Source organism: Saimiri boliviensis, chromosome 15 (genome assembly GCF_048565385.1).
Source record: "Saimiri boliviensis isolate mSaiBol1 chromosome 15, mSaiBol1.pri, whole genome shotgun sequence".
NCBI classification, from domain to species: domain Eukaryota; kingdom Metazoa; phylum Chordata; class Mammalia; order Primates; family Cebidae; genus Saimiri; species Saimiri boliviensis.
In genome coordinates this window covers 61,818,119-61,844,538 of record NC_133463.1, presented here as the reverse complement: position 1 = coordinate 61,844,538, position 26,420 = coordinate 61,818,119, and the positions used below count along the sequence as shown (strand labels likewise).

The 26,420-nt window shown below is 33.5% G+C and overlaps 1 protein-coding gene across 8 annotated transcripts in view; it reads left to right on the top strand.

Moving 5' to 3' along the window:
* The window catches only part of CSMD3 (CUB and Sushi multiple domains 3), a 1,243,168-nt gene that overhangs the window by 944,093 nt on the left and 272,655 nt on the right, over positions 1 to 26,420 (top strand). For all 8 annotated transcript variants that reach the window (XM_039464529.2, XM_074387065.1, XM_074387064.1 and 5 more), the window contains 3 exons: positions 4,541 to 4,679; positions 7,400 to 7,587; positions 22,545 to 22,739. In XM_039464529.2, coding sequence (XP_039320463.1) covers positions 4,541 to 4,679; positions 7,400 to 7,587; positions 22,545 to 22,739 — 522 coding nt within the window. The remainder of the gene's footprint in view (positions 1 to 4,540; positions 4,680 to 7,399; positions 7,588 to 22,544; positions 22,740 to 26,420) is intronic.

Sequence of the window (26,420 nt, the reverse complement as noted above, 5' to 3'; positions counted from 1 at the left end):
TTTTAAGAAAATGCCACAGCTACCCCCAGGCTTCAACAACCGCTGCCCTGATCAGTTAGCAATGATCAACATCTAGACAAGACTCTCCACTAGCAAAAGGATTATGACTCACTGAAGATTCAGATGATCAGCAGCATTTTTTAGCAATAAAGTATTTTTAATTGCTATGTACATTTTTAGACACAGTGCTATTGTACACTTAACAGACTACAATATAGTGTAAACATAACTTTTATATGCAGTTAGAAACCAAAAGTTTTGTGACTCGCTTTATTGCTATATGTGGTTTATGGTGGGGGTGTGGAGCTGAACCTGCAATATCTCCAAGGTATGTTTATATTCACATTTGCTATTGTACTTTTTTTTCATATTCACATATTATTTTAGAACCCAAAGGCAAAGTACGTTACTGTTTTTATTAAAAAACATAGCTACAAATCAGATTGTGCATTCATCCATAAAATCATCTTCACTATTTACATGATCAATATAAACAGCCACTAGCAATTCAACAAATATTATAAAATATATAGTATGCACTGAATTCTAGGTATAAAATAAAATGTAGACAGAGTGTCTAGCTTACATATTAGTGATGAGTTCTGACACCTGAATGGAATATACAGTAAGAGAAATAACTGAGATAGGCAGAGGTTACTATGGATACCAGAGGGGTGATATTTCATATTAGTGATGAATATTGATACCTGAATTGAATATTCAAATAAAATACAATAAGAGCAACAACATAGATGGGCAGGGGTTACTATGGATACTAGAATGGTTTAGAGAGAGCTGAAGTAGTACCCATTCTGGGGTCAACAGGAAAATTTCCTGAAGGCAGTGATGAATCTTAAAACATAAGTTATAGTTATATAAATGTAGAAAGGAAACAGACATTTCAGGAAAAAGAAATAAAATAAGCAAAGTCATGGAAGAACAAGGAAATATAGGCACTAGATAGCATTTGAGTATAATTTATTTATATACAGTGTGGTTGATGAAATTGGAAAGGCTGTAGGGCTCAGATCATGAAGGCTCTGTGGGAGTTGGGACATTATATTTTAGGCAATGTGAAACACCTGCAGAATTTTATTTATAGACTTAGTACAATTAGATGTTTTCACTGGGAAAATATTAGGGCATAATTATTTCAAGTATCCATTCTAATAATTCAAGAAAGAGAGAAAAGTTAGACCTAATGGTAGTAGACAAGAAAAGAAGGACAGTTTGAAAATAGCTACACAATGGAGTCTTAGCAGGGCTTCTTGATGGATTGGATATAAAAATGGGGTAGAAAAAAGTGAAGACTCTTAGGCCTGTAGCTTGGGACTACAAGTGGATGGTACTGGTCATCTAACCATTTAGGAACCTAAGAGAAGAAGCAAATTAGCTTTGAGGTTGAGTATTTAGGCTATTCTATGTTTACGTACCAAAAGACTACAGAGAGAAATATCCAGTAAACACCCTCATGTATGGTTTAGACTTCAGCTAACAACTCTGTAGGAGGAGACAGAAAAAGGTGTTATCAATGTATAAAAATTAGAAGATAAAAGTCATAAATTTCGTATGGTCAGCAAGGAGAGATGTAACAGTAGAAATTAAGAGAACTAGGTAAGGAACTCAGGAGATCACCAAAATTCTAAAAAGTAAAGGAAGAGGTGCATGATAATAAAACTGAAGTCTGTATAAAGACACTAGAAGAAAATCCCAGAAACACGAGTTTCTAAGACTCCAGAAAGTAGAACAGTGAATTGAAGATAAAGATCAACAATTAAGAATGACTACAGATATCAAGAGAAATAAAAGCAGCAAAGTCTTTATTATTATTATAAATGCAGAAGTCAAGTATAGCTAAGACATGTTTGTATTGGGAGCAAGGTGGTTAAAAGAGATGTCAATGGTTGAAAAAAGAATGAGAGGTAGAAAGGATCTTGGCACGGTGGCTCGCACCTGTAATCACAGCACTTTAGGAGGCTGAGGTGAGTTCATGTCTTGAGCTCAGGAGTTCATGACCAGCCTGGGCAACACAGTGAAATTCTGTGTCTCCAAAAAAATACAAAGATACTAACCAGATGTGGTAGTGCATGTCTGTAGTCACAGTTACTGGGGAGGCTGAAGTGGGAGGATCACCTGAGCCTGAGAGGTCAAAGCTGCAGTGAGCTGTGATGGTGCCACTGCATTCCAGCCTGCGCCACAGACTGAGACCCTGTATCATAAAAAAAAAAAAAAAAAAAAAAAGACATCTAATCTAGACTCTCTAAGTAGTAGAAAGATTATTGTGTCTCCCTAAGTACAATTTAAAATAAAAATAACTTTAAACCTTAAGATAACTTTTCTCATGATGAATACCTTGGCACTTTTCTTTGAGAAACAACATAGGAAACATTTTTCTGCTTTGGTTTTCTGCTTTGCCAGTCTTGTTAGTCATCTTAATCTGTCTCAGGTACATACAGCACAGGGGTGCAGAAAGAGATAATGAGAGCAGACGTCCCCTTCAAAAAGCTTAGTTATGCCAAATTTTAAAAAAATCAGAACTTAGTAAGAAGAGACTGATTCAAATAGGATTATTGCAAAGAGAGGGGCAGGGAAGAGACAACTGCAACAGAGAATACTAAGTCTGTAATATCTGCACCTATCTCAGGAGTTAGACAAAAAGGGTTTTTTTTTTGGTGTGTGTGTATTTTTTTTTTTTTTTTCTTTTTTAAAGAGGGCTAAACAAAGCTAGAGAGAACCAGGTATGAAGTCAGAGAAAAGGGCAACCTGATAGAATAGTAGATCAGAGAATATTGTACTCTAAATCTAGCCTGTTCTCTGGAAATATCCTGTACTGTCTTAAAGCTGAGAGTGGGACAAAGTTCAGGAGCCTAGAAGAAGGCGGGAAACATAATCAAAGTTTGTTTCACCAGCATTTTATTTAGATTAATCAGTGAGCCAAACAGTTCAGCTAGAAGCAAAGAATGGGAACTGGCAGAGTCTGTGTCTTGCCATAAACAAGAGAGTAAACAAAGATGGCTTATGTAAGTCATGATAAATGAGCCTTATCTAAATCATATGAAGCAGGGTGTTTCCTTACAGTAAGCCATTTTTCTGTTTTTAAAAAAAATATGTAAAAGTAAGTAGGCCATAGGGTACTTTGTTTTATTTTTAAGATGAAAGAAACCTGAGCATGTTTGTGGATGAAGTGGAGGAAGCCTGGAACAGTAAGGAAGTTAAATAATTGAACAAGTGGTTCGGATAAGGGAGAGGGATTATGTGACCAGGTTGAGGGTGGTATCTTGGTTAGAAGAGACTCTATCCTGGGATTATAAAGAGAAATATTCAGGAGACATTTAAGCTTGGAGATGGAGGACTGCAGAATATTGAAGCAGTTTATGTCTAATCATTTGATAATGTGCCACAAAAATACACAAGCAATAGGAAATTAGTATTGAATGTATTAAGTCAGAGCAACTAGATATTCTCAATATAGTAGGAGCTGAGAGAACTTTCTGAGTGACTGACGCACTAAGACAAGAGTAGCAGAGGAGCATGGAGGAAGGCAGTAACAGACAACAGACAGTGGCAAAATTACCAAACTATAGTGATAATATTGCACATCTCAACTCATGCAAAGAACAGAAATGCTGAAATGTTGCCAGAATCAAAATTCTTCTCCTTACAAAATCAGTTTTATGTAGTCCAAAAAATTTTATTTCCTTTATAACTGAATGCTCACGTTTATCTCAGAAAACTACAATTTCAAAAACCAGGTGAAAGAAGAATGCTGATTTACTGATTATGTGTAAGAGACATCATGAGAATGTGAAAATCCTAATCTTAATGTCTCTCACATGCATGTGTGTATTTATATTTCCCACTCTCCCACCCCACCACAAAAGACCTCCATATCTTTCTTCATTTTTTTGTTCTGTGTAACATATAATTTCTTGAACATAAACTCTGTTTCACAAACTTCAACGGGAATCCTCTAAAGAATCTATTCTCTGAGTTTCACTGACAATTTTTTGAAGCTCTCCATCGAAGTGTTATGGAAACCTTTGCTTGAAACTGCAATAACTGTGCTAAATACATAAAAGGTGACAGGAAAGACATGAAAATAAGCTGTAAATCACATATCTTATTGTTCCTTTTATTATTAGAGGTTTTGTTTTGCTTTGTTTTGTTTCTAATTTTTAATCTTCTGATTTTTCCTGGTACCCAGAGGAAAATCATCTTTACCACTTCTTTTAATGTTTTCCTTTTGACATGGAACAAAATAATAATAGAAAGAGAAAGAAGTATATATGCATTTTTTTGGTCTCTTGAAGCCAGTAAAGCAGCTAAATTTCATGTATCCATGTATGTTTGCATGCATGTATTTAATAATATAATGGCTTTCTTGAAACATAATACTGTATTCAAGCATCAGGTACTATGAAAGTCAGTTCTGTACACAGCTTGATAAACCCTTTTGGAGAAGTGATTTCAGAAATATTGATAGCCAATAAATTGTATTAATGTTGAAAGAGATTTTTTGTTGTTGTTGTTTAAATTAAAGCACCCTGTGGAGGAAATTTAACAGGATCTTCAGGCTTTATTCTCTCGCCAAACTTCCCTCATCCATATCCACATAGCAGGGACTGTGACTGGACTATCACTGTCAATGCAGACTATGTTATCTCCTTGGCATTCATCAGGTGAGTTCTTACATATTTCCACATTAAAAATATATATACTTTTGGCTATTTTGCTTTAGCATTTGCACTAGACAATATTTATTTCTATATGTAGCATTTTTATTATTTTTTACTAATCCCAGTGATAATACTTGCTCTAGCTCTGCCACTGCCATTTGTGTTACCTTGGGTAAGTTATTTATTTGAGTGAGCTTCCATTTTCTCACATGAAGGTGATAGCTGGTATCACAAAATCTGGCCTCTTTCCCTGAATATTTCAGTAGAAGTGTTAGATAATAGCAATTCAAAGATTTTCTGAGTGGAAAAGTCCCCAATCTTTTTTGTTTAAAGTTGATGCAATAACTATGTTGACCCTAGTAACACAATTTCTTTTTCTGTCACCAGTGTGTTAGCTGCTTAGTATTTATGTAAAATGTTAAGCCTAAATATACAAAATTTTTTAACATATTGAGGCCAGTTTTTTTCCTAAGCAAAGATAATTTGAACTCATGAAACTTTAGCAAAATTGTAAATAAACAAAAGTTTTATTTTTGTAATTTGTACTGGTACATTACTAATTGATAATACCAAAGCAAACACAATGATAATGTTAGTTTTAAGCCAGGACCCTGTTATAAGACAAGGGAAGTACTATCATTATTTCCATTTTCCCAGTTTGAGGAAACATCAATACAGGCATTAGAAATATAAAAATGGATGATACAGGGCTTAGTTTACTTATAAAAATTATTCTAATTAATAACTTGAGGGTAGAAAGATATATTACATGAAGTGTATGACCTAAATTTCATTTCTAGCTCTATTATTTATTATGTGGTCTGGGGAGACCACTGACTTTAAAGAGCCTTAATGTACTCATTGGTAAAATGAAAATCATAATCTCTTCCTTATACTGCAGGACTATTGGCAAGATGAATTAATATTTATTAAATTACCTTGTAATACATAAGGTAATATTAGCATGCACTTTCAGTTTTTCAGGAAAAAAAAATAACAACTAAGACTCTAAAATTTTCTTAAAAAGAATATTTTTTGTTTCAATTTCATTTTCAAAGAAGTTACAATATTTCAAGTATTAATTTAGGCTCAAACTACAAATTAAAAAGAAATATACTGTGTTCCATTGTTAAATAAGCTTTCAGCCTTCCATTCATAATAAATACTACTATGTCATTTACAAAGCCCTTGTTTCTAGTGATTCTCCCAATGGAGATAGACAGGGAAGTTGTAGTTACTATCAAAAATTAATGTTGGAAGAGATGAAATTCAGAGGTTGTGTTTTATCTCAGAACAAGGGTAATAAGTAATGAAACATGGCTTAATCTTTGATTTCTGCTACATTATTATACTAACAGTTACCAATTCAGGCCTCAGATCCACTGAAAATTTTCAGAATAATTTAATTGAACTACATTTTTGAAGCTACTGAATAGATTAAAACAAAATATAATAGTATGATGGTCTCCCAATTTTCTTGTGTTAGAGGGGCCCATATGTATGAAAAGTCTGGGAACCTCTGCACTACCTCATTCTTTCTTAACCACTCTTTATGCACAAGTAAACTGAGTAGCTGGTCTCTTTTTGTACATGCATATGTAAAGGATGAGAATTGTGGAAAGTTAACTTCTATAAATTCTGCAGGTTCAGAAATAATACCTTTCACCTAACAAATCTCATTTAGATGCAGGCAAATATGATAAAACTTGACGAAATAGTTTTTCTGCTGATGGATGTTTCATAATGGCCGGTTGTTGGTTTCATTTTATATCATGAACTGGTTGACTTTTCTTGCTGACCTAAATCACTCTATCCTTTTACTCATGTTTCTCTATCACAGTATGAGTTAGGAAATAGAGAAATTGATTGCATGTCTCCTGTCTTCTAAATATATGGGCTCCATGATCATTGTGGTACAATTGTTATACATTTGAAGATTAAGGCAAGTTTATTATGCAAATCTTGCAATATTAACACAATTGATTTGAATCATTTACATGCTAAAATATCATTTTTCACACATTATCTAATTCTGACAGTGTATTGGTTTGATATCTCCTGCATTAAGGTTCTATAAGAAGAAAATATATTTACTTTCAGGAAAAAGAGTGCCTAATACAATGTTCAATGCTTCTTTTGAGTAATTTAAATGTAAATGATATATTTCAACTTTGATATCAACTTTTGTTCATATCTGATATGTAGAGTTGAATTTTTTGAGCATCGAAAATGCTCATAAGTTTTGGAGTATTATTGATGAAGAAAAAATACTTTGCATTTTCGTGATGCAAAATACATGAATGAAAAAGTTTTAAAAATATATATTATTCCCCACATAAATAATTTACACAAGAATATGTTAGTAACAAGGGCAGAAACAAAGCTTCTTCAACTTACATCCTCTAACTGCAAATCCTGTACCTTTTCATCAGCTAAACTCATTGTCTTACAATCACTTATATTTTCTATGCATACAACGTTAATTTAAAAATATGTAAAATATCAAGTTTTTTTCTTTTTCCTCTGCTTGATATTCATATTAAGTGTGTTGTTGCCACAAGATTTTTTATATTAGCTTATTTTTATGGTGTCTTTTATTATTTTTAAATACTGAATTAATGTTTGATTTTGATTATAAAACTATAGTGGTTAATAGCCTGTTAATAATTATCCTACTTCCCTTTCTTTTTTCTTTTTGCTTTCTTTCTTTCTTTCTTTTTAAGTTTTAGCATAGAACCAAATTATGACTTCCTCTATATCTATGATGGACCAGACAGTAATAGCCCACTCATTGGAAGTTTTCAAGACAGCAAGCTACCAGAGAGAATAGAAAGCAGCTCAAATACCATGCATTTGGCTTTTCGGAGTGATGGATCTGTTAGTTACACTGGATTTCATCTAGAATACAAAGGTAAATATGAACATTCCATGTTAGTATCATGATTTAAATTATAAGTTTTTTGTTTTTTATTTTATTTTATACAGGGGAATAATTTGTTATGCCCCATTGTTAGTGGTTAGTTTTATGTGCATTTTTAAATGACTATGTACAGTTCATCTCATTAAAGGGTTCACACTGTAGACTTTTCTTATTAGTGAGAAGGAAATTAGCATTTCCCTAATTACTACCAAAGGAAATGTATCAGGCAAACAAATTAACAAGTAGTATATTGGAAGAGTTGGCTGGAGTCACACAGTATTAAAAAACAAGAAGTACAAAAAAGCCTCATTTTTAGAAGCTGAAGTTTCAGTCAAATACCTTCATTTGGAGACCACTTTGAATCATAAAGGGAACAAAGTAGAGGATAATTGTATCTCAGAAAATATGTAAGCTGGGTGCCATGGCTCATGTCTATAATCTTAGTACTTTAGGAGGCCAAGACAGGAGGATTGCTTGAGCCCAGCAGTTTGAGACCAGCCTAAGAAACATAGTGAGAACATATCTCTACAGTTTTTTTTTTTTTTTTTTTTTTTTTTTTAAATTAGTCAAGAGGGGTGGCTTACATCTATAGTACCAGCTATTCAAGAGGCTGACACAGGAGGATCACTTGATCCCAGGAGATAAAGGCTGCAGTGAGATACAATCATGCTACTGCAGGCCAGCCTGGGGGAGCAAGACCCTGTCTCTAAGAAAAAAATCTACAGATATTTAAATATGTCAATATTCATAATAAGGGAACAAATGATAGTTACAATGTTTTAGAATACTTCTGCAATTGTTTAAATGAATTATATCAGAATGCCTATGTATATTTATAAATGTGTTTTTCTAAAATTTTATAGTTTATGTTTATAAAAACTGATTTAGATTCAGGTTGTGTAAAGTTTAAATTTATTTTTCAATTATTGAGACCATGAAGGGCATGCTGATAATTCACCTCAAATCATCAACTGATTTCTGAAAATATATACTTTGATTTGTTACCACCATTTGTTTAATATTTTCAATGACTTAAAATTATATAGAATAATGAAATTCAATGCATCCACCTGCCAACTTGACAAAAATGAACATTGTGCCATATTTGCTTCAGATCCCTTTATTCTTGTCTTAAAAAAATCAAATATTACATATACAACGGAAACTCCTTTTGCATTTGCCGTATGAACAGGGATTTTAGTCTCTTCAAGGCCATCGTAAGCAGTCACGATAAATTTCACAACATGACATGGATACGGAAGACGTTTTTAGGAAAATGAAACTCACAGGTCAGCGAGAAACAGATGCTTGGAGTCCTCCAGTATCTCTGTCATCACTTGTAATTGTTTGCCAGGGCAAGGATATCTGCTGGACATAAACATAGTATAGTTTTCATTCCGGTGGAAAGATTGATCCCTCCCTAAGTCTCTCATTTCAGTAGGAAAAGCAAGAAAATGGCCTTGTCAGTAGGAAAATACACAGGCTGTTTTGCACAGACAATGAGGTTTGGGATGCTGGCTGTTTACTGGGGTTTTCTGCAAATGCTACCTGCTCTGTATCAGAAGATGCTTGGGGGAAGTTTAGACCTTGGGATTGTGAGTTAGAAACACTTTTAAAGAGAGTGAGTTTGACTACAACACCACTCTAATCACCTGGGAGATAATCCCCTTACCATTTGTGGGGACCTGGCTAGCTGGCCACTAGGAAAAGCATAATGAGCATTTAAGGTCATTTTCAGACATTCCTGCTCTTTTCATTCTAGTATCCCCCTAATCCTGAATTTGATACTTATCTTTTCTATGTATGAATGTTTGCACATATTTTTGTATTTCTTATTTTCACATAAATTTTATATTCTTATTATGTATGTATCCTTCTGAAAACTGATTTGGCCCCTTCAATGTTTTTGAGATTTATCAAAGTTAGAAACATACGACTTTAGTTTATTAAGTTCTTTATATTACTGCAACATATGTCTACATCAAAGTTAATATATAAATTTTTCTGCTGATAGACATTTACATTGTCCGAGTTTATTGATACCAGAAATGAATTATGATGAAATAGGCATTTTTTTACTTGTCATCTTGAACATATCTGTGAGATTCTTTTTAGGACATCTGAATACATGAGAGTGGGATTACTGGGTCAAAGGGTATAAACCTCTTCAATGTAACTCTATATTGCGAATTATTCTCTGAAGAGGCCATACCAATTTAAACTCTCAACAATCAGAGGGTGAGAGCTTCAGAAATTCCACAGTTTAAAAAAATTAGCGCTCTTGTTAAATTTGAAAGTTGCTAATCTTATTAAATGATACCTCGTTGTTGTTTTTATTGCCTTTTCCCTTAGTACTATTAAGTTGAGCATCTTTTTCCTATTTTGCATACTGAGGTTTCCTTTTCTTTTCTTAAAATAGAATCTTGCTCCATCGCCCAGATTAGAGTGCAGTGGCGATCTTAGTTCACTGCAACCTCCGCCTCCCAAGTTCAAGCAATTCCCATGCCTCAGTGTCCTGAGTAGCTGGGATTACAGACATGCACCACCTTGCCTGGCTAATTTTTGCATTTTTAGCAGCGACAGAGTTTCACTATATTTACCAGGCTGATCTTGAACTCCTGGCCTCAAGTAATCTGCCCACCTCAGCCTCCCAAAGTGCTGGGATTACAGGTGTGAGCCACTGCCCCCGGTCTGAGGTTTCCTTTTAAATATGAATATTCTTTTCATTGAACATTTTTGTTTTCTAATTGGTTTCCTATTTCTTTTTTTATTTGTAGTAAATCTTTGATGTATTATGACTATTAATCCTTTAACTGTTATTTATGTTGTAGTAAATATCTTACCACCATCTTTGGCAAATATTTTTACTTTATTTCTGCCTTATCTTGTTGCACAAATGTTTTAAAAATCAGTATCACAATTTAATCCTTCCTCTTCGTAGTGGTTTGTGCTTTTTATGTCTTGTTTTAAAAAATTCTTCCTTACTATGGGTACTCATAAAGATAGTTTCCTAAACTTGTATCTCAAGTTTTAAAGGTTTGCTTTTCACCTTTAAATCTTTTATCCATTCGAAGTTTATATTTGTGCAAGCTAAGAATCTAATTTTATTTTTTTCATATGGATAATTGTCCTAGCACCATTCATGGGCAGGTATTGCTATTGCTGTCAAATATCAAGTTTCTATGTCTTTTTCTGAATCCTCTATTCTGTCCCACTGGCCTATATTACTGTCTCCAGGCCAAGACATCTCAATTGACATCTCATACTTCAATTCTAGCAAAGTTGTTTAACTCAGTAGTTATAACTTTTTTGTAAAGTTTTTTTTTTTTTTTAATCTACATGGATAGTGACAGTTCTTTCATTCTAATATGTACATAATTCAATTATTTTTGTGATTTAATTCTCTTGATAAAGATTTAAGTACCATGTCAAATAGAAGCAGTGATAGACATTATCTTTGTGTCATTGCAGATTTTAAAAAAGAACACACTTTTTACTTTAAAGCTGCCATGGCTTTACAATATAAGTCAAGATATCAATCAGGTAGATTGAGTACACCACCTTATTTTTTTTTTCAAAATCATTTTTGTGTCTGTTAAACTTCGTAACTTTTATTTAGACTTTAGAATTAAGCTTGTTTTATCCATCGAATTTGATAGGGATTGCATTGAACTTATAAACTTTTGTTAATAAATTGAGTATGTATAATTTTAAATCTTTCCATTTATCAGCATGGCATATCTCTCAATTTACTCATATTTTCTTCAATTCCTTTCAGTAATGATTTTTAATTTTTTTATAAAAGTTTTCTCATCTTAATTTTAAATGTCTTATATTTCCATTGTTAAGTGATACCTTATTAGAGTTTTTGGTTGTTTTTAATAACAGGGCCACAATAATAAGCAAAGTTGCTTAACTCACTAGTTATAACTTTTATGTAGAGTTTTTTGTTTGTTTGTTCAGATACTGACAGTTCTTTCTTTCTAATCTGTACATACTTCAAATATTTTTCTTGAGTTAATGCTTTTAATAAAGATTTAAGGACCACATTAAATAAGAGCAGTGATCAAAATTATCTTTGTGTCATTGCTGATTTTAAAAAGAATATATTTTTTACTTTAAGATATAGCTGGCAATATTAAGTGCTAATATGTTTTAGTTTTTATTTATTGAGATACATTTCAAAGTAATTTGTACATAAAAACTATTTACTTCTACAAATGAAGAATTCTACAAATTACATAACATGGCAATGCTGTGTTGTTATGTAATTTGCCAAAGCAATACAGCCAAGTTATAATTTAATTCAAAATGGGTTCCAAAGTCCACACAATTCTCCAATATAATATACTACGCCCAAGATATTATTTATCAATTATAAGAGATTCCCTTCTAGGTGTTCTCAAAAATTTTAATTAAAATATAGATTGAATGTTATCATTTGACTTTTTATCAGCTATTGAAAATATCACATGATTTTTCTTTGTGAAGCTCCTATTGTGAAAAATTATAGTTGTTTTATTTTTTAATTAAGCCATCAATATTTGAGGAATAAAACAAATTTGTTTTTTTTTTTTTTTTGGTTTGTTTTTAATATATTCGGCTGATTTCAACACACTCATTAATTTTTTTAACTATGGTATATATTACCACCGAATTATTACTATCTATTACAAAAATGTATTATTGAAGTTGTGGTGTTGTCTGAGGTAAATACTCAGATTCACCAACTAGTGCCAAGAAGATTAAGGACAGGGACACACACGAGAAGTAAGTTTGAGGAGGTGGTGTCTGAGTTGTATAGGGCCTACAGATTGGTTTGACCATGTAGGACCTTTAGTGTACTAGGAAGGCTGGTTGCCCCACCCTAATCTTCTTATGCAACTACCGTCTTTGCCTGTCAGGGTCCAAATTGTCTTTTTACTGTACTCATGGTTTGGCAAGAGGACAGATGGAGTCCCCATTTTGGACAACCCTAGTCCCAGGTAACCTTTTTCTATGGGCACAGCTGTGGGCATTTACCTATGCAGGCTTCTGGCTTGCTAGGTCTATGTCTGCAGCTCGATTTTACAGGCTTCTCTTTGTTAGAAAAGAAAATGATTTGGGTCTGGCTTGACAGCACTTTCAGAGGCTGAGATGGGTGGATCACTTGAGGTTAGGAGTTTGAGAATGGTCTGGCCAACATGGTGAAACCCCATCGCTACTAAAAAGACAAAAATTAGCCAGGCATTGTGGCGGGCACCTGTAATTTCAGCTACTAGGGATGCTAAGGCAGGAGAATTGCTTGAACTCAGGGGCGGAGGTTGCAGTGAGCTGAGATCCTTCCACCGCACTCCAGCCTGGACAACAAAGCAAGACTCGGTCTCAAAAAATTAAAACAATTTTAAAAATATAAATAAAATTATTTGGAGGCTACCTTTCATTAAAAGGAAAACCTTACCAAGGACTTCCTTACTCTCTGCCTAAATAATTTCTTTGTAACTCCTGTATCATTATCATTGATTTAGTATCCTCTGATTGGGCTATAATTTTTCTTCCTTATACTGTCCTTTTCTGGTTTTGATATCAAGATTACAATACCTGCCTAAATTTGGGAGCATTCTCAATTTTCTAGTGTCGCGAATAATTTGTAAGATAGGATCATCTATTTCTTGAATGATTTCTAGAACCTCACCATAACACTATGGATCTCAGTGATTTAAGGTGGTGAAATTTTAATGGTTGTAAATATATTTAGATTTGCTTTTTCATCTTAGATTTTAAAAACTCTTTTTCTAAAAACTAGTTTCTTTCATCCATGATTTCACATTTATTGACATTAAAATATTCACAGTATTATCTTACTTTATTTGCTGCTGCATGTTTTTGTTAATACTGTTTAATAGTTTATTAATATTGCTTTTATGTACATTATTTTCCCTTCCATTTTCTCTAGATTTGTTTATCCTTTTCCTCCTTTCTTAAGGTAAATACTGCTTATTAATTTGCATTTTTCTCTTCTAGTATGAGCTTTTGGATCTACCAATTTTCCTTTAAGAACTTTTTTTTGGCATTTTTAAATTTGTTGTACTTTAGGTTCTGGGGTACCTGTGCAGATAATGTGGGAATATTGCATAGGTACACACATGGCAATGTGGTTTGCTGCCTCCATCCCCACGTCACCCACATCTAGCATTTCTTCCCATGTTATCCCTCCCCAACCTCCCCACTGCCTGCTGTCCCTCCCCTGCATCCCCAACAGACCCTGGTGTGTGATGCTCCCTTCCCCATGTTCATGTGTTTTCATTGTTCAATATCCGCCTATTAGTGAGAGCATGCAGTGTTTGATATTCTGTTATTGTGTCAGTTTGCTGAGAATGATGTTTTCCAGATTCAGATTCATCCATGTCCCTACAAAGTACATGAACTCATCATTTTTATGGCTATATAGTATTCCATGGTGTATATGTGCCACATATTCCCTGTCTAGTCTATCATCAAAGGGCATTTGGGTTGGTTCCAGGTCTTTGCTATTGTAAACAGTGCCACAATGAACATATGCATGCAAGTGTCTTTATAATAGAATGATTTATAAACCTTTGGGTAGATACCTAGTAATGGGATTGTTGGGTCAAATGGAATTTCTATTTCTAGGTCCTTGAAGAATTGCCACACTGTCTTCTACAATTGTTGAACTAATTTACACTCCCACCCACAGCATAAAAATGTTCCTATTACTCCACATGCTCTCCAGCATCTGTTGTCTCCTGATTTTTTAGTGATTGCCATTCTAACTGCCATGAGGTGGTATCTCAATATGGTTTTGGTTTGCATTTCTGTAATGACCTGTGATGTTGCACATTTTTTCATGTGTTTGTTGGCCTCATATATATCTTCTTTTGAAAAGTGTCTGTTCATATACTTCTCCCACTTTTGAATGGGTTTGTTTGTTTTTTTCTTGTAAATCTGTTTTAGTTCTTGGTATATTCTGGATATTAGCCCTTTGTCAGATGGGTAGATTGCAAAAAATTTTTCCCATTCTGTTGGTTGCCACCTCACTCTAATGATTGTTTCTTTTGCTATGAGGGAGCTCTGGAGTTTAATTAGGTCCCATTTGTCTATTTTGGCTTTTGTTGCCAATGCTTTTGGTGTTTTAATCATGAAGTCCTTGCCTATGCCTATGTGCTGAATGGTTTTGCCTAGGTTTTCATCTAGGGTTTTTATTTTGTTAGTTCTTATGTTTAAGTCTTTAATCCATCTGGAGTTAATTTTAGTGTAAGGTATCAGGAAGGGGTCCAGTTTCTGCTTTCTGCACATGTCTAGCCAGTTTCCCTAACACCATTTGTTAAACAGGGAATCCTTTCCCCGTTGCTTGTTTTTCTCAGATATGTCAATAGATGGTTGTAGCTGTGTGGCATTACCTCCGAGGCCTCTCTTCTGTTCATTTGTCTATATCTCTGTTTTGGTATCAGTACCATGCTGTTTTGATTACTGTAGCCTTGTACATTTTAAGCTTCTATGCAAAAGTTTTAATATGTAGAGATTTATCATAATTTTATTCTAAATTGGTTCTAAGTATTGCATTATAATTTTTATTTGCTGAAGTGTTGCTTGAAAGTATTTCAAACGATCAAAATACAATTTTAATCTTAATTTTAATTTTTTCTTGTATATACATACATAAGGAATGAGAATTGTGGAAAGTTAACTTCTATAAGTTCTGTAGTTTTGAAAATAATAACTTTCATCTAACATATCTCTTGTTTAGATGCAGGCAAATATGGTAAAGCTTGACAAAATAGTTTTGCTGCTGATGGATGTTTTATTCTGTAACTTTATTATAAAATTTTAATCTATACTTGCATTGATCAAATATGTATGATTCTGATTCTTTGGCATATCATACATAGGATTTGTTTTGTGGTCCATTATATGGCCAATATTTATGTTCCTTGTGCATTAGGAGGGAAATTTGCATCATATAATGAGTGCAAGTTTTTATATACATCCAATAAACTCCCTAATTATGTTGTTAAATATTCTTCTTCTCACGATTTTTTAACCTGCTTAAACTTGCAATTATTGAAATAGTTGGGTAAAATATACTATTCTTAATTTGCCATTTTTCTTAAATTTTTACCGTTTTTGTTTATATATTATGAAAGCTTGTTTTCTGATGCATATAAATTGCAATTTTTCTGTTTTTTTTGATACCTTGGATTTAGTATATTTATACTTATTAGCCTTTTTGTTTTATTTTTTGCTTTGTATTTCTTTTGCTTTTTCTGTATTCCTAATTTGAAAATCTTCCACCTGCTATCAAATAATGTCAATATCTGAACTTGCTTATTTATTTATTCACTTATTTATTTTTACATTTACTTAATATGTGGATCCCCCTCATTCCAGTAACACCCTACACGTATTCTAAAATACAAGTTCCTTAAGAGGAAATACCTTATCTGTTTATTCACCACTATATACTAAGTGCCAAGAATAGTGTCTACACACAGTAATGATTCAACTATTTGTGACTTTACTGGTTTTGAGCATTGTAAAGAGGTGTCTTATGTTTTAAAATCAAGTCATAATTTGAATATTAGAATAATAACATTATTTAAATGTGTTCTTAGAGATGTGTTCCTGTTCTTCATTTTATACATGAGAACTTGACTTTGAAATAGCTATTTATGGCCTGGTGAGGTGGCTCATATCTGTAATTCCAGTACTTTTGGATGCCAAGGTAGGCAGATCACCTGTGGTCAGGAGTTCGAGACCATCCTGACCAACATGGAGAAACCCCATCTCTACTTAAAATACAAAAGTATCTGGGCCTGGTGGCATATGCCTGTAATCCCAGCTACTCAGGAGACTGAGGCCAGAGAATCGCTTAAACCCAGGAGGTGGAAGTTGTGGTAAGCAGAGACTGTGCCATTGCACTCCAGCCTGGGCAACAAGAGTGAAACTCTATGAAAAAAGAAAGAGAGAAAGAAGGAGAGAAGGAGGGAAGGAAGGAAGGAAGAAAGGAAGGAGGGAGGGAGGGAGGGAAGGAGGGAAGGGAAGAGAAGGAAAGGGAAGGAAAGGGAAGGAAGGGAGAAGGGGAGGGGAGGGAAGGGAAGAAGAAAATAAAAAGAAAGAAAGAGAAAGGAAGGAAGGAAAGAAAGAAAGAAAGAAAGAAAGAAAGAAAGAAAGAAAGAAAGAAAGAAAGAAAGAGAAAGAAAGAAAGAAAAGAGTGCCTTATACCCTCAAACTGAAAGGCTCGTATATATGACCTGTTGAAAACAGAAAGGAAGAAAGAAACCTTATAGCAAATCTGTAGAGATAAAGTGAGGTTCTATTGTGAATTAGTATTTAGTAAAATTATCAGCACAATAAAAGTTGCAGCCAGAGTATCTCACTAGCAATCCAATGGTATTGGATCCTTACTGATTACAGCTTTCTTTCTTATGGAAACTGGTCACGACCTTATCATGAGTTCTCTAGGTAACACTCCATGTAGCCCTTACTAAAGCCAATGGTTAGCAATTGAGATAAAACCTGTTTGCCATTACCTCAGCTAAATATGCATCCCTCCCTATTTCCCTAGCTTGATCTATTTCAATGTTTCATCATTTCCAAAAACTTAAGATTTATATTGCCACAAAGAACTACAAATGTAATTTTTTTTAAAAAAGATATTATTTAGTATACACTTACTCTACTCTAGGTTCAATGATTAGCCCTTTTTAATGCATGATCTCTGTCCCTCCCATGCCTAATCATGAGTATAAATGTCTTCTGTAACATGAGAAGGCATGAGAAGGAGAGATAATGCACATATAAGAGCAATAAAACATAGAACAGCCTTATAAGTATTGCTATCCCTGTTTTACAAAGGACAAAATTGAAAATTGAATTGTTAAAAAGATTTTCACAAGACTACATAATTTATTAATGCCATTAACAATAAAGTCAAATAAAAATATAAGTATAGGTAGAGACGAATACATAATTATCCCATCAACTATGTCCTTCTTTCCCACCCACCATCTTCACCTGCTATACAAGTACTCATTTGCACACAATTCCACCAGGCCTTATTTTTATACTCCAGATGATATTTCTTTACAATAATGCACCCGAGATCCAATCTCATGAATTCTCTAAACTGGTCCTCAAATCCCTTTCTGTTTATGGGAAAATCACATTGCCCACTTCAGGGTCTCCAGGGTTTGTCTAACCAGCTTCCCTAATTCCTATTTTTATTTCAATAAATGTTTCCTCTCTAATTGTCCAGTTTCTTAAGGCTAACAAAGTGGTGCTGATGTTTATAATGATCACTGAAAAATGAACACCTCATCATTTTCAAGACAGAAATATGCACATCCAAATGCATGGACATATAAATTGAGGCTCTAGATAGTAAAAATACTTTCCTTTGCCTTTTGTAACATATAGCACATACCTTGACTTAAGCATGTTGCTTTCTGTAGCACTTAAAAAGTAAAGTTATTAGTTTTTTTATAATTTTTAATTTTTACAGGTTCATAATGGGTATATACATATATATATTTATAGAGTACATGAGATATTTTGATGCAGGTGTACAGTGTGTCATTATCAGGATAAATGGGGTATCCATCACCTCAAGCATTTATTAATTTATGTTACATGCATTCCAATTACACTTTATCAGTTATTTTTAAATATTAAAACAATGAATTATTGTTGACTCTTGTCACCCTGTTGTGCTATCAAAGACTAGATTGCTCTTCATTATATCTAACTTTGTTTTTGTGCCTTTAACCATTCCCACTTTCCACTCCTCACCCTTCCCAGCCTCTGGTAACTGTCATTCTACTCTCTATCTCCAGCAGTTAAATCGTTTTAAATTTTACTTCCTACAAATGAGTAAAAACCTGAAAAGTTTTTTTTTTTTTAACTTTTAATTTTTGTGGGTACACAATAAGTATATACATTTATGGAGCATGTGAGATATTTTGATACAGGCATATAGCGTATAGTAACCAACATCAGGGTATCCATACTCCCAAGTGTTTATCCTTTTTGTTGCCAAACAATCAATCTATATATACACTTTTAGTTATTTTTAAATGTACAACTAAATTATTATTGACTATAGTCATCCTGTTGTGCTATCAAATACTAGATCTTATTCATTCTTTTTAACTACTTTTTTGGTACTCATTAACTATCCACACTTTCTCCCCAATACTTCCACTACCATTCTCATTTCTGGTAAACATCCTTCTACTCTCTAACTCCATGAGTTCAATTGTTTTTAATTTTTAGCTTCCGCAAATAAGAAAATACAGTTTGTCTTTCTGTACCTGACTTATTTCACATATGTCCTCCAGTTCCATCCATGTTGTTGCAAATATTTTATTCTTTTTTATGGGTGAATACTACTCCATTGTACATATATGCCAATTTTTTTTTTTATACATTTGTCTGTTGATGGACACTTAGGTCGCTTCTAAATCATGACTATTCTGAATACTACTACATTAAACATGAGAGCACAGATATCTCTTTGATATACTGATTTCTTTCTTTCGTATATATACTAGCAGTGGGATTGCTAGATCATATGGTTTTTCTATTTTTAGTTTTTTGAGGAAACTTTATACTGTTGATACTGTTCTCCACAGTGGCTATACTAATTTACATCTCCCTTAACAGTATACAAGGTTTGCCTTTTCTCCCATTCTCACTAGCATTTGTTACTGCCTTTAATTAAAGATTAAGACATGTTTTATTGTTTATGTTTACTTCTGCCTTCAATGAAATATATATAGTATGTATACAAAAATCTATTTATATCCAGCAAAAATAATTTTAAAAATAAACTAGAATATTTTAGATGCAGCAGATCTAAAATATATCTTCTGATAAATTTTATTTGGAGACTATAAGGAGGCAAAATAATCTTTTACCTATTATCTGTTCAGTAGTCAAATCACTATTAAGCAGATAAAATTAATTATGCATAAAAATAACACTAATAACTTGTCTGCTTCATAATTTTTATTCAGAAACTAAAATCACCTTTTCCTCTTCTGCCTAGACATTTGTTTAAGTATTCTCCAGGTGTTTTCGAAATTTCCAGGTGTAATTGCTATGGCATATGTGGAAATAAACAAAGTCAGTATTATTCATAAAAAGCTATTCACCAAGGATTTAAAGCAGTATGTAAACATAATAATGAGATAAGAGCATTCTCTTAAGTTGAGGCTAGCAATGTAAAATTGTTGCAGAGACAATATTTTTAAATTTGTCAAACATGTTTCCCTTTCCTCAAAAAACAGGATATGTGCATTACAGTTTCACTGACATTTTATTGAAACTTTGGGGAAAACTTCAAAGAAAGAGAAACCGAACTTTTCAAACAATGAATGTTAGGGGAATAGACTTGCCAACGAGATTAATTCTTTCAAACAGAAATTTAAATCCTTCCTTTACCCTCCAGGGACTGAGTTCAATTTCACAAAGCCCAGCTATAAATATTAGGTTTCTGTTCTGTCTAAAAATTACATTGTGTTTTCTTGCTTGTTTAAGGGAAGGTACAACGTAAGGTTTTATTTTTATAAATAAACAAATCAGCCTCTGCATCACTAAAGCCTCATTCTTAGTGACCAAATTAAGTAGTCATCCTGCTGGTTCTTTCATAAAAAGAGTTGTGTGAATATTTTATATGAAAGAAGTGTATTTCATGGTTTGGGATGAAATTTTTATAGAGCAACTTGAGTATAATATATAGAATGTAAATTTTGTGTATGTGTATAAATGTGAGTATATGTGTGCTTGGATAAGATCAAGTCATTTAGCTCTGGTTTGAAATTCAGGAATCAAGTTTATCCTACTTGTACATGTTAGCACACCTCCTCCCCTACATGCTTCCCATCACATTTTCACCTAATCTGTTCCTTATTCTCTCAATGTTCACTTCAGATAGCTCTTCTTCAGGGAGGTTCTTGAATGCTTCCCTTTATACAACATTTCAAAATTGCAAGTCTTTATTTAATATAATTCCTATCTTCACAGACTGTAATTTCCATAAGCACCAGAACATTTTCTGATTATCCACTGCTGCATTTCCAGAGTTAGTAGGGTAGTGAGCCCTTAAGTATTTGTAGATAGAAAGGAAAGAAAGAAGGAAAGAAACAAAGTGAACCTTCTTCATTTCTCTGATATTCTATCAAAATTATTTAAATATTTGGTTCCACCATTTCCTCTTTAGTTGAATTGGAGAAATTATACATAGTGTTCTTCTTAAAGCACAAATTTCTCATTATTTCTCATAAATGTTAAAGTACATTAAACTCTTTGCAAACTTTTATTAATGAAAGAAACATTCTTATTGGTGTAATTAAATATATTTTGATATAAAAATATGTTTGTAGTAGCCAAACACCAAGACATAGTTGACTTAAATTCCAAAGATTCTGTGACTCATATTCAGAGATATATCCACTTTCTGATTTCTTATTAACACAAAACAAATCCTAATGTAGAAAAATCACCACATTTATTTCCCTGATTTATTGGTAATGGCCTTTACATCGTATATTTATTATTTATTAAGTAATCAATAATTACAAAATGGAGATAATTGCAAGGCCTCATTCAGATTTGTTAATAAAAAAGTGTTCTAGTACCTGTTCCATAAAATGAATGAGCTAATCTTTCTATTTCTCTACATGTTTTCAAAATACTCTGTCAGTCTCTTTGTTCATTATCTGGGTACAATGAAAACAATTCCTCTGTAGTGAAAGAATTTTATTTTTTCAATCTATCTGTTCTAGCTTTGAAAGTCCTTGGCATAGGGATAGATAATCTGTCCAAAAATACTGTAGTTTGAATTTTGTGAAGATTTTTTTGCTATTTTATAATGGGGAGACCTCTGAATGTGGGGAATGACTGGAGGAAATAGGGTAAGAAAAATGATTTCAGGGCAGAGAGATACAGCTGTTTCTGTTGCCCTAGGTGGTGAAATGAACTGAGTTCAGCATAGGCAGAAAAACCACTTCTAGATTCAGTACCATGAGATGGGCATTACTTGTGGGGACATCTTTTTGCTTAAGACAGAGTCTGGCTCTGTAGCCAGGCGCCAGACTGGAGTTCAGTGGCGCGATCTCGGCTCATTGCAACCTCCGCCTCCCGAGTTCAAGCAATTCTGCCTCAGCCTCCCTAGTAGCTGGGACTACAGGCACACCCCACAACGCCCAGCTAGTTTTTGTATTTTTAGTAGAGACGAGGTTGCAACATGTTGGCCAGGATGGTCTCCGTCTGTTGACCTCATGATCCGCCCGCCTCAGCCTTCCAAAGTGCTGGGATTACAGGTGTAAGCCACCGCGCCCAGTTGGGGAGATCTTCTAAATAAAGACATTTTATAAAGGATCCTGCTTTTTTCCAAAGCAATTCATTTATATTATCTAAACTTAGATTATAGCACATAATACTTAAAATACATTCTAAAACCCTATATTTGAATACGTACACTAGATACTAAGTTTAATGAGAAGATCAATGAAGATCTTTAGAATTTATTTATTATCTTACTAATCAATATGCATTAGCAATTTGTCAGATATGGATAAGGGCTCCTTTTACTTTGAGGCCCCAAACAAAGACTTAAATGGTGCTGTTGCTTTTCATTGTGAGTTAGAAAAAGAAATGAACATGTCCAGGACTTTTCAGATACTAGCATTCACAGATGTGAATATACAACATATATACATCCTTCCATATACATTAAATAATATCCAGATTACTAATAATATAGGATACAATGTAAATGCTAAGTAAACAGTTGTTATGCTGTGTTATTTAGGGAATAATGACAAGATTGTGCATAGTACAGATACAGTTTTTTTCAAAATATTTTCAATATGCAGGTGACTGAATCCACAGATGCAGTACCAACTGTATTTTAAAGCAATTAATGTTGTATTAACACTGTTTTACAGCAAAACTCCGAGAGTCCTGCTTCGATCCAGGCAATATAATGAATGGCACCAGACTTGGAATGGATTATAAATTAGGGTCAACAGTCACATATTACTGTGATTCTGGTTATGTTCTTCAAGGTTATTCAACACTCACCTGTATCATGGGAGATGATGGAAGACCTGGATGGAATAGAGCCTTGCCAAGTTGTCATGGTGAGAAACATTTTTTTTTAACTGAATTTTCATTATTAGAAAAATAATTTTTAAAAAGTACTTAAAGTCATTTCTGTGTTTCAAAAAATCAGCTATTCAACATACAATCTACAAGTGTGATATTGACAATGCAGAGATTTTTGTCAAAGATTTTTTTTTTCTTTTTTTTTTTATTTATTATTGCATTTTAGGTTTGGGGGTACATGTGATGAACATGCAAGACTGTTGCATAGGTACACACATGGCAGTGTGCTTTGCTGCCTTCCGTCCCCTCACCTGTATCTGTCATTTCTCCCCATGCTATCTCTTCCCACCTCCCCACCCCCCTCCCCTCCCCCATTTCCCCCCAATGGACCCCAGTGTGTAGTGCTCCCCTCCCTGTGTCCATGTGTTCTCATTGTTCAACACCGGCCTATGAGCGAGAATATACGGTGTTTGATTTTCTGCTCTTGTGTCAGTTTGCTGAGAATGATGGTTTCCAGGTTCATCCATGTCCCTACAAAGGCCGTGAACTGATCGTTTTTGATGGCTGCATAATATTCCATGGTGTATATGTACCACATTTTCCCTATCCAGTCTATCATCGTTGGGCATTTGGGTCGGTTCCAGGTCTTTGCTATTGTAAACAGTGCTGCAATGAACATTCATGTGCACATGTCCTTGTAGTAGAATGATTTATAATCCTTTGGATATATACCCAGTAATGGGATTGCTGGGTCAAATGGGATTTCTATTTTTAGGTCCTTGAGGAATTGCCACACTGTCTTCCACAATGGTTGAATTAATTTACATTCCCACCAACAAGTGTAAAAGTGTTCCTATTTCTCCACATCCTCTCCAGCATCTGTTGTTTCCAGATTTTTTAATGATCGCCATTCTAACTGGTGTGAGATGGTATCTCTAATGCTCATCATCACTGGTCATCAGAGAAATGCAAATCAAAACCACATTGAGATACCATCTCACACCAGTTAGAATGGCGATCATTAAAGATTTTTAAGTTGGATTCAATAAAGAGCTGGTTTTGGAAAAGTGCTTATATTCCCGGATGTCTCTAAAGCAATATGCATATTATAATAGGCAAACTTTCTGAGAACTGGATTATTGCCTATTATGCTAGTTTGTGTGCCCTCAGGACTTGTATCTGAAAATGTTAGATGCTCAGAAAATATTGACTGAGTACGTGAGGAACAAACACACTGAAACTGACATTTCAACAGAAGTAGATAAATTTAATAATTTAAATATTATTACAATTGATGAGAAATCTTTACCTGCAATAAGGATAAAGAATAATATATATTTCTTCTAGGAATTAGGTTGTCTAGAAAGAGACATAATATTACATATTTAAAAATCATATACTTGTATATAACTTTATATAAGAATGGAGATACAGTGAGAAAGATCATTGAGGCAAAACAGAGAAATGGTGATATCACTGCTTAGGGCTGCTAGAGACTGCTTAGTCTCTAGTGACTGATCCTAATGCATTGTACAAAAATTAACAAAGCGGTGATATGATCTAGGACAGATTTCCCAAACTATGGGTCACCACCTGTGAATCATAAAATCAATTCATTGGGTTGTGACAAGCATTTTTATAATACACATAGAAGTGAATCAAATAAAATTACTTTAAAAATTAATTAAAGTAATAGGAAAAAATTGTACTTTAAGGAACATAAAGAGAGTACTTTTTTTGTTTTTGAGATGAAGTCTGGCTCTGCTGCCCAGCTGGAGTGCAGTGGCATGATCTAGGCTCACTACAGCTCCATCTCCCATGTTCAAGAAATTCTCCTGCCTCAGCCTCCCTAATGGCTGGGATTACAGGTGTGCACCACCACACTCAGATACTTTCTGTATTTTTAATAGACATCGGGTTTTGCCATGTTGCCCAGGCTGGTCTCAAACTTCTGGCCTCAAGAAATCCTTTCACCTTGATATCCCAAAGTGCTGGGACTACAGGGGTGAGCCACACACCTGGCCAAGAGGACATATTACTTTTGGAACTTTTCTCTGTTGTATATAAAGAAATAAATAAATAAAATGAATCTGCATCTGTGTACATATGTACCTACAAACATTCAAGTCATTTCTTACTATTAATTTCAGTGGAATAACAAAAATTTTTAGTATCTAATACACATGGTAATTTTTTCCTAGTTGTAGAATGTATTCACTTATGAGAATTACATGTGCATGATTTCTGACTTACCCCTCTCTGAGTTTATTTTGTCTCATCTGAGTTTATGTTGTCCCCAATTATGAAAGGGGGATAATTAATATTTCTTACTTCAAAATGTTTTTATAAGAAACAAAGAAATGGTAGACATCTTCTGATATCCATCATTACCAGAACAGCTGGTTAATTTTTGACTCACATTGATGGTTCATCTATCAGAAGATAAAGGGTATAAAAAGAGTAATAACTATTTTGGGCTTAATTATTCCAATGAGAGAAAAAGTGATTGATGGCATGGGAGTTTATAGGAAATTTAAGAGAAAGGATCATAGTATTTTATTAGTATTTAGAAATGTAGAAACCAGTATTATCTAATTTAGAATCAGAAAAATCAAATTTAGCTAGAAAAAACATACTAAGAAAAGAACTTTTCAAAACGTATTGTCAGTGATTATTTGGAAACTATAGAAAATTTCTGAAATTTCCAGGAGCCAGATGCAAAATAACCAAAAGTCCTGATGCAGAAATATCAAAAGACACAAAAAACTATAGATTAAAAAGATAGATGTTAATCACAGGGATAAATGATTAAGTAGATGGCTTTCAATGACAGGTGAAAAAGTCAGGAACACGAGAGTATAGCATGCATTCACCAAGAATATGCCCACCAAATATAATCATATTCTTTTCTAATAGGTCATAGAAATGTCAGTTTCAGCATGAAATGTGCCATAATATTTTTAAAAAATCCTTTTGAGCCAAAACCATTTTATAGGATTAATTATAGCACAATTAAGTAGTTGATACATTGGATAGTTCATATCTACAGACAATTTAGAGAGTACAGCAGGCCTGGATTCAAATAGGTGTCTTCTGACACTTATGACCTAAGGCAAGCTGAGTCTTGACTTTTAAATCTCTAAAACTAGGTTAATAGTTATTAATTCAGTAGACTATTTTGAAGATTTAATTAGTAAGCACAACACATACAGAAGATCTAATAAAGTGTCTGACAAAAGTGGGAATATAGATATATAAGGGTTGTGATTTTCAATGCTGTATTCCAAGAGAAGCAAAGTACTGATAAATATGCATTATCTTGTATTGTGCACTATATTTTGGTAAACTAGTATATTTCTCATTTTAATATTAATTAAAAATAATTTATCTATGTTATGTTTTGAATACACACATTCATTCACTTCTGAAAATTGAACAGGTGTTGAGTATTTAAAAATTTCTCTGAGATAATTTTTAGCATCAATTAAGTTAGATATTAGACTTTTGATCAAAATAGACATGATATTGTTGACATCAAATACAATTTATTCAGTGAATTCTTTAAGCTATTAGAAAAACAGTTTAAGGTAAGTTTATAATCACAACCAATAATTTCTAGTATAGTTGGGGAAAAAATCCTATGTTTTAGAATTAACTATATTTAATAATAAACAATGAATTTTTTTAAGAAGTCTGAGTTTCTGCATGACTTTTCA